Source organism: Elephantulus edwardii, unplaced genomic scaffold (genome assembly GCF_000299155.1).
Source record: "Elephantulus edwardii isolate Elephantulus edwardi_28Jun2011 unplaced genomic scaffold, EleEdw1.0 scaffold00007, whole genome shotgun sequence".
In the NCBI taxonomy this organism is placed as follows: Eukaryota; Metazoa; Chordata; class Mammalia; order Macroscelidea; family Macroscelididae; genus Elephantulus; species Elephantulus edwardii.
Genome location: NW_006399757.1, coordinates 30,127,664 through 30,139,018, shown reverse-complemented (window position 1 = coordinate 30,139,018; position 11,355 = coordinate 30,127,664). Strand labels below are relative to the sequence as shown.

At 38.4% G+C, this 11,355-nt stretch overlaps 1 protein-coding gene across 1 annotated transcript in view; it reads left to right on the top strand.

Annotated features, from left to right (window-relative positions):
- The first annotated feature begins 11,008 nt into the window (after positions 1–11,008).
- The window catches only part of PRKG1 (protein kinase, cGMP-dependent, type I), a 1,522,098-nt gene continuing 1,521,751 nt past the window's right edge, over positions 11,009–11,355 (top strand). Inside the window, exon 1 of the mRNA XM_006880307.1 lies at positions 11,009–11,297. Within this exon, the coding sequence (XP_006880369.1) occupies positions 11,032–11,297 (266 nt within the window). The 5' untranslated portion in view covers positions 11,009–11,031. The remainder of the gene's footprint in view (positions 11,298–11,355) is intronic.

Below are 11,355 nucleotides of genomic sequence, written 5' to 3'. Positions count from 1 at the left end.
TATACATGTGTATATGCATATCTATACATATGTGTGCTTATGTGCTCATATATATGTGTGTATTTAAATATATATTTATACACACACATACACATGGAATCCTTGTGGTAATAGCACATAATGTGTCAGTGAGATTTTTTTGGTTTGGTATTCATCTGCACATACGTATATGCATACATACTTATATTAAAATAAACCAAAATCTTCACTATTGGAGTAGTAACTAGCATCATGATGCATGGGGGAAAACTGTGAATGATTTCATTTTGCTTGGATTTACAATCAACATCTATAGTAAAAGCAGCCAAATCGGAGAATTTATTGCATAGGGAAAACGTGTTGCACAGACCTCTTTGAAGTGTTGAAAGGCAAAACTGGCTTGTTGGGACTTATGATTTGCCAGCCCAGGCTATGGTATTTTTTTTAAATTTTATTTTAATTGTGATTTTAATGAAAGTTTACAGAAAAGTTAGATTTTTTTTACATTCATTCATTGTTGCATATTTTACCCCATCTCCTGTCCCTTCATTCTCCCCAGTTCATTTTTTTTAAAAAAAATATTCATTTGCCTCAAATGCTTATGAACATTGGGGTGTTATCTTCAGTTCATAGTATTGGTAAATAATACTGAATATACCATGCACTGCCGGTAGAGGGAACAAATGTCTAAAAAGAAGCACAGCTCGAATGTGCCTTGGAGGCAAAGATGGAGAGAGGTCTCTCATTCTGTCAACATTTTATCAAGAGTCCCAGGCGGATACCACAGTTGGGCAAGTATGACATCAGTGAAAAAAAAATTCCATAGTGACCATAACAATGGGTTCAAACATAGCAAAGATGGTGATGATGGCACATGATTGAATGATGTTTCATTGTGTTGTATATGAGTTGCTATGAGTTAGAATCAATGTCAGGGTACCTGACAAAACAAACAGTGCTGACTTGTGAATAGATGACTTCATGAAGGTTAACACAAGTCAATGGTGATGATAAACAGTTAGAAAGGGAAATTAAGCAGCTGAAGGAAAGGAATGAGAGGATTCTATCCCGTTGGGGTTTTGAATTGACTCAATGGCAGTAAGATTTTTGTTTATTTTTAAAGAGGGTGCATATAATTTCTATTAAAAATAATTTTAAAAATGTCTAATTCTCTCATTTTAAAATCAAACAAAAATGAAAATAAAAACATTAAAATTGAAAAGTTATTTATATTGTTTTTCTGCAAACTGTTCTCAAATACATGAGTATCAAAATGTGGAAGGTAACATGATGGATCCAATGAGATCTGTTCTGTCAAGTGGATTCTGATTACTAGCAACCTGATAGGACAGAACAGAACTACCCCATAAAGTTTCCAAAGCCATACTCCTTAAGGAATTGAACTCACCTTTCTCTCAATTAGCCCCTGGTGGGTTGCAAAGACTGATCTTTTAATCAGTAGCCAAGTGCTTAATTATTGTACCACCATGCTCATGGAAGATTCCTTAATCAATCATGTTGGAGTCAATTTTAACTCACAGAGACCCTATAGGACAGAGTAGAACTAATTCATAGGGTTTCCTAGTCTGTAATTTTCATGAAAACAGAATGCTACATCTTTCTCCTGCACAGAAGTTGAAGGGATTTGTTAGAAGCTGAGGGTTTCAGACATTGCACCGAAAGGGCTCCTTCATGTGATTTAAATGCAAGTCCAAACATAAACTCCAAAATCTCCATCTACTGTAATGTTGACTGTTGGTCCTGTGTCAAAGACCTTAGTTTTCTTGATGTTAAGATGCAATCCATAATGAAGGCTGTAGTTCTTGATCTTCTACAGCAAGTGGTACATATCTTCTTCACTTTGAGCAAGCAGAATTATTTCATCTGCATAATGCAGGTTGTTGATAAGTCGTCTTCTAATCCTGATGCCACATTCTTCTCCACAGAATCCAGCTTCATTAATTATTTTCTCAGCATACAAACTGGATAGATGTGGAGAAAGGATACAACCCTGTGGCACTTCTGTCCTGATTTTAAACCATGCAGTTTTCCCTCGCTCAATTTGGACAACAGCTTCTTGGTCTAGGTGTAGGTTGCTTATAAGCATAATTAAGTGTTCTGGGATTCCCACTTTTTTCCCCCAGTGTTAGCCAAAATTTGTTATGATTCACATAGTTAATAGCTTTGCATAGTCAATAAAACACAAATAGACATTCTTGTGGTATTCTCTACTTTCAGGCTGTATGCATCTGGCATCAGCAATGATATTCCTGGTGCTGTGGTCTCTTCTAAACCCTGCTTCTACAGGTGTCCAGGTCTTTTGTTCATAGGGTTGCTCTGAGTTGCCTATGACTCGGCAGCACTTAACAACAACAACAACAACAACAACAACAACAACAACAACAAGAACATAGAGAGAGATTAGTTGGCCTAGTGGACAGAAAGTCATGCTTCCGAGCCAAAGGTGGGTGACTCTACTCCGCAGCCCTTGGGCCTGCCTTTGTTTTTGGTGAAACATTCTTCTAGGTTGTATAACCCTGGTATGTTCACTTGTCGTACAGAGGTAACTCGTGGTTGCTATGATGCTGAACACTGTGATACTGATGAGTCAAATGCGATCCTTATACTCATTCTACAATAATGGTTTTATACAATATTTATCCTGTGGGACTGAGTTAGTTCACTTAGCATAATGCTCTCCAGTCCCTCCCAAGTTAGGCAATAATTTACAAAATCATTGCTCTTATGTGCTGCATAGTATTCCATTATGTGGATATACTATAATTTCTCAATCCATCCATTTTTGGCTGGACATTTGGACTGTTTCCATGTTCTTTTGATGGTTAATAATGCCGCTATGAACACTGGTGTACAAATCTCAGTTTGTGCCTCAGTTCTCATATTCTCAGGGTATATTCCAAGTAGTGGAATAGCTGGGTCATAGGAATGTCTATGATTAGCTTTTTGAGGAAGCGCCAAAACCTACAGACTGATAACAAACATTTGATAATACCATCTCAGACAAGCATCTTATAACAAAAGTTTACAGAATACTACTGGGCCTCCACAAGAAAATGACTGATAACCCAATTACAAAATGGGCAAAAGACATGGAAAGAATTTTCAAAGGGGAAGATACTCAAATGGCAAACAGACACATGAAGAAATGTTACAAATCACTGGCAGTAAGAGATACAAATCAAAACCACAATGAGGTACCATCTCACTCCAGTAACAGTGGCAAAGTTTAACAGGGCAACAAGTAATAGAAGTTGGAGAAGATTTGATGAGAAAGGACACATTTGAGACAGTGATTCTCTGTATTCTTTCCAACTTCTTTTGATGTCTCTTGAATATTAAAGAGTGAACCCATTGCATCTCTCAGTATTGCAACTCTAAGCTTTAATTTTTTTAGTTTTTTTTCAACTTGAGATATACTGAGCAAGTTCTTTCCTTTTTATTCTCTTCAGTTCCTTGCACATTCCATTATAAAACTTTTCTTTATCTTCTTGAATTGCCCTTTGAATTCTGTTCAGCTCCTTCACCTTGACATCTCTTCCTATTGTTTTGGCTTCTCAACATTCTGACACAATTTTCATAGTCTCTTCTGATATCCATTTTGGTTTTTTCTTTCTCCTCTTTGTAATGACTGTCTGCTCTCTTCATCATGATATCCTTGATGTCCTCTCACAGTTCCTCTGGTCTTTGATCAATAGTATTCAATGCCTCAAGCCTGTTTTTGAGAGGATTTTTAAATTAAACTGAGATAGACTCAAGGTTGTATTTTGGTTTTAATTTCCTTCAGCTTCAATTTGAACTTGCACATGAATAATTAATGGTCATTGACACCTGATCTGGTTTTGGCTGTAGATATTACACTTCTCCAATCATTCTTTTCACAAACATAGTCAATCTGATTACTGTGTAATCCATCAGGTGAGGTCCATGTATAAAGCTGCCGTTTGTGTCTAGGACCTAGAGTTGGGAGGACAGACAATTCAGTAACACTCAGCCACAACCTCAGACATAGCCATCAGTCATGATTGAAAACTTGACATTCACAGAAGGCAGTTCATATCGTCATTGGTGTGTATTAAACAATTTATAATTTATAGTAATCTTTTATGTCCACAAGAACCATTTGAAATACATAAAAGTAATTTTACTGAAAATGACTCTTGGAAAGACAGACATCTGAAAATGGTGAAATATTTCTGACATTTTAAATGGGGTGTTTTTAAAAAAGTAGTTGAGTAATGTGTTACTTTTATCTTATTGCCTAACAATTACCACATCCATTTATTAGCACAGAGTTCTAAAGTGAGAAGTCTGGGCATATAGCATGGCTGGGTACTCTACTCAGAGTCTCATGCTGCTAAAATTAAGGTATCAGGAAAGGCTACATTCTCATCTGCTCCAGGTCCTCATTCAAGCTCATGTAGTGTGATAGGATTGAATTCTTTTTAGTGATCGAGTAAAGATGCTCTGTCCTGGCTGTCTGTCAGTAATTTATCTGTATTCCTCACCACATGGTCCTGTCATTAAAGCCAGCAATGCAAGAATCCCTTTTATGACCCTCAAGTTGATCCCTCTTGAACTTTGAATGTCTGTCTCCAAGAAGAGCCTAATTTCCTCTTTCACCTTATTATGCTAGTCCCACCCTTATAATTTTACCTGAAAAACAAGTAATTTGGGACCTTAATTACATATGCAAAATTCCTTTCACAGAAAAAATGAGATTAATTTAATAATTGGGAGAAGATACATGTTTATCAGGGTTGGGGTCCCAAGGTTCACTGTCGAATTCTTCCGATCCCAATAAATGAACAGGCTGAATACAGTGCAAATATTCCTAACACTACCATCAAGGCTGTTCTCATCCTCCTTGCTGAACTACACTCTGGCCAAGAATGAAAGTAGGCATCTATTAGCAATTAGTTTTAGAATTATGTTTAAATGATACATATCATTTTGTTTGTATCTAACTTCACTTGAGTCTTAAATGAACATCCAGGTGCAGGACAATTTCAGTGGCTTAGTGGTAAAGGATTGTGTTGGTGATGCAAGCAAAGGTATACTGTTGGACTCCACTATTTACTCCACAGGAGAAAGATGGACAATCAACTTCCTGTGACTCACTGGCCCCAAAAACCTGCTGGAGAGGCAAGTATGGGAAAGGTCTGAAGTTGTTGGTTACCCCCCCAAAAAATTGAGATCTAGGGAGATGGAATTATTTACCTGAAACTACAGAGCGTCTCATCCTTTGTTCTAGAATCAAAGTTCTTAATATATTGTACAATTTTATTTCTACAATTTTCAAGTACTATTATTTCTTCTTGTTGTGTTTCATATTGTAGAGCCAGAACTGACCCATAACTGACCCTCCAGAAGGTTTTCAGAGGCAGCTAATTGCACGGGAGGAGACTGTTCCTCTTTAGTTAAGGTTTATTTTTCAGAATTTCGAGGAAGCATGATTTCTTTCCTGGAGAAAGACATCACAGAAAATTTGAAAAGACAATGATCTTCTTGTTGGGTAAAGAATGAGCATTCCATTTACATCACATTGTGACGTATTATGTGTGATTTCACAACCATATTGTGAAAAACATTTATGTATGGCTGTTTGGTAGGGGCATAGTCTTTTAAAAATCATTGTTATGACTCATTAAATTAGTGGAAACTCATTTTTTAAGCTTATTTAATTGAGGAAACGGTTCCTTTTTTGTGTTCATGTTTTATATGGTGGTTAAGTAGATAGGGATGGGTTTTAGTATTGCAAACTTTTATCTTGCCCAAAGATGTCCTTAATGTATTAAAAAGCTAGGACATCATTTAAAATATGAAGATGTGCCTGACACAAGTCATGGTCTTCTCAGTTGTTTCTCATGCATGTGACAGTTGGACATGGAGTAAGGAAGACTAAAGAGTACTGATGCTTTTGAATAGGGGTGGTGTTGACAAAGAGTATTAAGTACACCACAGACTGTCAGAAGAAAAGAGCAAGATGGGACTTGGAAGCAGTGGAGTCAGAATGCTCCTTTGAAGCAAAGATGGTGAGATTCCAGCGCAGATCCTTGAAGCATGTTATCAAGAGGAGCCAGGACTTGGAGCAGTGCATCAAGCTTGAAAAAAAATGGAAGGCTAGTAAAAGAGAGCAAGATTCTCAAAGAGTTAGATCGATATAGTGACTGTGACAATGGACTTAATTACAGCCGATTATGAGGATGCAGCAAGATTGGACAGTTTTGTTCTCCTGTACATGGAGGGGACTTGATAGCAGCTAATAACAAGGAGGTGACCAGCCTAAAAATGATCCCCAAAGTGTGGCTGAGTCCACTGATAATATCAAAGACAAATCTAGTATCTGTAGGTTTACCTGAACACGCTCCAAACTTCTGCTTGTCAAAAAGCACTGTGAGCTTTATAGGATTAAACAGATTCCATCTTAACCCTTAAACTTTTAAATCTTGCAGTTGGATAGATACTACTTGTAAAAGCAGAGGGATAATGCAAAAATGTAAATTATGGGGAAAACAGAATGCAATAGTCACCGAAGAGACAAAGGTGAAATGGACAGCAGATAACTTCCACTCTTTATTTGACAAATGAACTAAGTTAATTTCAAGCAAAAATGAAATCACTTGCCCAAGAACACACAGCTTGTAAAGTGACAGAACTGAGACATAAATATAGATCTTTTAGTTTCAAGTATTCATTTTAGCTCATCAACTGTCTCTTGATGGAAATTGTATTGTATGCACTTTTCCACAAATACTGTTATTTTTGCAACTCAAAGAGAGTGTGGAAGTAGATGTTCTGGATATAGAGAGATGGTTTGTCTCAGTCATCCTTAGCTTCCACCCATTTCAAAAGCTCTCCCTTTCAGCTGTTGTCATTTCCCAAAACCTCTCCTGCATTCCTCTGCGAGCTCCTATCTCTGGCTCTCACTTAGACCCTCTGGGCATGACCACTTTTTTCACTCTGAATCCTCACCACACACAAGGGTCAAAATTGTTCCAAGACCACGGGAGTGTTCCACTCTACTCAGCACTAAAAGTAGCAATTATTTTAATTTAGACAAATAGAGTTATTTCTTGGTGAGGAGGATTTTTTCACTGACATTAGTACTCCTGGCACATAATGATTACAAAAGGCTTTTGTTTTGTTTTATTATTGTTTTAAAAAATTTTTTTATAGCTGCTCTTCTCCCATTGCACCCTACGACACTGATTTTATTAAACTTTAAAAACAGGAATCCCCAAGAATTGCTTACATCTGTAGGTCTCCAGATTCTGTAGAACGTAATATGTGGGGTAAGGGGAGGATGAAGCACCACCATTGAAAGCCATACATAGAGGTTTCAGTTTGTTTTTGTTTTGTTGGGGTTTTCTTATTGTTTGCTTCTCACTAGGCAATGTGTCCTTTGCTAATCAAGTTGTTAGTTTGAATTCACCCTTTGAGTTCACCAGGTGATTCACAGAAGAAAAATGAGCAGTCTCTTTCCTATCTTAAAGACTGACAACTGTTGGAAATTAGTTATGCATCAGAATCTGTTGATGGCACTGAGTTAGAATTTTTCAGGCTCAGAGAAGGAGCCTTGATGGCTTAGTGCCTAGTTTAGTAGTTTGCTAAATGAAAGGTTGGCTGTTTGAACCTACGCTGTTCAGTGGGACAAATATGGGAAGTCTTTCCCATAAAAATTTAGAGCTTTGGTACCTAAGAGATGAAATGAGTTGGAATTGAGGTATAGCACTGGGAAGGAGTTGTAAAGGTTGGTTGTTAGCTGTTAAAAGGAGGCCTGAGGGCATCTTACATAATGTGTCAGGTGGCTAATATTGGTGGTTCAAATGTACCAGATGCTCTGAGGAAGAAGATGGGCAATCTCCTCCGAGAAAGATTTTTGCAGCCTTAGAAACCCTAGAAGTTTCCAAGATCGCCGAGCCAGACTGCACTGGACTCCATAGCAGTGGGTTCAGTTTGTTTTTAGACTCCTTGAGAATGGGACATTTTTATGAATTTCTGATAGAAGCTGTGCTATATGGGATTTAAAACAACCTGAGTTAAATTTGAACAGTATGACCATGACCGAAATACCTAATTGGCTGTAAGAATTAAGTTCTCCATTTATAAAACAGAAATCTCTAAACCTATTTATGAGTCATCATTGGAACATATTAAACACCCAATCAGTGCACATCATTGTTGTCATCATCCTCATCCAGTCATAGATGTCAATTTTTTTTAAAAGCTCTAATTTCACACACAATTCTGCATAGTGTCTTTATCTCTATCACGTATGGATTATGAATATACTTGTAGAGATACTGAAAAGTAGAACTTCAATTTCATGGCAATGAGTTTAATTTAGCAAATTTTTCCAAGGGCACTAGATGGCGACCTTATCCTTGGGAAAAAGAAAAAAAAAAAAGCTTTTGCCAACTTCTGATTTAACTGTTGAAAGTTAATACATATTTGGAAGTGAGCAATAAGGCTGAAGTTACACTTTTTTTTTTCAAGTAATGTTATGTACAGTTTTATTGCCAGTGAAGTTACACTTTTGAAAACGGGATTGTCAGAATCATAGAATGTATATATGTTTAGAATTCAAACTAGAGTGAGTCTTAGAGCCTTGTGTCTGCTCTTGGACTTCTTAAGATCTCACTTTATTCTTTTATAGTCAGAGGTGGTTGGCTTAGGTCATCCTCAAAGTTCCTTTCAGTTCTAAAATGTTATGATTTCTAATAAGTTAGTGTCTATTTTTCTGTCAGGTTGTCATTGTCTCAAACTTTGTGTTCTAAATGAAATTCTTTCTGAAGCCAGTGGACAAGATTGAATGGCACCAAATGTCAATGCTATTGAAGGTAAAACTAATTGATGAAAAATGTTTTCTTTTTCAAAGCTAGGAGTGAATTCAGTTTTGAGAAAGGTGTGCATATGGTGTAGAAATTCTTATCCAAATTTAGGTTTCTTTTTAATCAGCATAAAGATGAATATATAATTTTATAAAATATGACTAGTATTTACAACAACAATTTGCAGGTACAAGAGTGTAAAAAAACCTCACTGCCATCAAATTGGTTCAAATCATAGAAATCCTTTAGGGCAGAGTAGGATTGCCCCATGGGTTCAAACCACAGGCTTTTCAGTTGGCAGCCCAGCATTCAACCTCTCTGCCATCAGGGCATCTTCAAAAGAATGTGATAACTGACAAAAATTGTCATTATGAGTCACAAAAATTACTTCTACTTGTTCTATAAATAAAGCTGAACCTAGGCTTAGACTGTTGGTTGTGCTAAAAGGGTTGCTCCCATGCCCAGAATGTGTTACTTTTAAGTATCATTTGATTATTTTAAAAATATGATAGTAGATAAACCTGTTCATAGACAGAAGCTACAGAATAGTATTGGCAAGAATAGAGAGAGCCCTTGCTCAAAGACTAGATATTGCCAGTCTCGAACATTTGAGCAATTAGGAAATTCAGGTGGAATTTTAAATGCTTTTATTTTTAAAAAAACAGATGAAGAGAACTAAAAATAATAAAGAAATATCTAGAATAAAATGTTTTGGGGGTTTACTTAGGAATTAAAATGGGTTCCTGATTTCTCTTTATTTAGATATTTCAGAAGAGATAGAAATGATGTCTTTTTGGAGAAATAGCCAGTAAACTCCACACTGATTTTCTTTTTTCAAGAGTTGTATTTCAGAAATAATCTCTTTTTTTTGTATCTCAGTTATACCAATTTTTTTCCATTTAGAAGAACTATTTATGAATTAGTTAATAATTAGTGGAAGCTATGTCCCATTACCAAACTAGCAAAAATTCTTATATTAGAAAAATGATTTATGAGTCATGCTTTCTGTAACATATACATGCAAAAGAAAGTGTAGACGTTAGATGAATAGAATCATCTGTTGTGTGTAGGGTGAGAGGACAGATAACACCCAAAGGCAAAGGTAAATTCACCCCAAGACTGGAGCTAGCAGGCTGGCCAGCAGTTTCGCACTGGTGAACACCATTGAGGAGGGACAAAAACCCATGCTGGGATAGAATTTGGATGCTCAATATGCAAATTTTACTCCAGTTGATGAAATAAAATCCAGACTCTAAAGAAAGTTTACAATCAGCTCATGTCCTTTTCAGTAAACATTTGGCTCATGGTCATGCCTGTTCATCCAGCTTCACCACTAGACAATTTTAGGTCACTATTTCCAGTAAAATTTCATGTTGGAAAAACAACAAAACCCCAAAACTGGAACTGTTACTGCCTTGTCATTCTTATTACCAGGGAAATCACAACTATTGGACTTAAAGTAAAAAAGCACACACAGAGCACACATCCTCCTCAGTTCATCCAGAGTAAACAAGTAAAAGGTGAAGGCACAGATGAATGTATGCAGGTTATTGTGTAGAACCACTTTAATATTTATGAAATGTCACACACACACACACACACACACACACACACCCCAAGTCTTTAGGATCCAGTTACAGGCGCTGCGTCATCCTCCAGATCACATGGTAATTGTTGCTATTTCAAGTATCGTTTGGCATAAAGCTCTCCCCCAGCCCCCCTTTCTTTGGTACCATATAGTGTAGAGTGATTACTGTTAGATGGGGTGAGACTGGGATCCAGCCCTCCCAGTTAGAAACCAGGCTCTCTGCGGGACAGTGTGCGCGCGCGCGCGTGTTCTCACGGAGTGATTGGGAAAGGGGGACGGGGGAGGGGGTCTCAGGGGAGGAAGGGCAGCTCTAATTGGTTTCTCAATGAAAGATAATCACCTATTCCCCGGAGAGGCTGGGGATTAGCACTCTGGTTCTCTCCATCGCTTTTAGACTTCTCCTCCTCCCCTCGGTGCTTTTAGTCCATTCAGCAGAAGTGGATCGAAGCAAGCGGCTCCCCGCGCCGCATTAGGGGCAGCACTCCGCTGCGCTCGAGTACTTAGCGCCCCATTCACTCCCTCATTCCGCGCTCGCCTCTCCCGGCTGCTGTCCCAGCCGCCGCCGCCCGAGAAAAAAAGTTTCGCGGAGGGGCTTGGGGGGGAGAAAAAAAAATGAGCGAGCTGGAGGAAGACTTTGCCAAGATTCTCATGCTCAAGGAGGAGAGGATCAAAGAGCTGGAGAAGAGACTGTCGGAGAAGGAGGAGGAGATCCAGGAGCTGAAGAGAAAGCTTCACAAATGCCAGTCGGTGCTGCCCGTGCCCTCCACTCACATCGGCCCCCGGACCACCCGGGCTCAAGGCATCTCGGCCGAGCCGCAGACGTACAGGTCCTTCCACGACCTCCGACAGGCATTCCGGAAATTCACCAAGTCGGAAAGGTAGGCGCGGGGCGCCCCCCGGAGCCCGGCCCCACGCCCGGCGCGGCGCAGGGCGCAG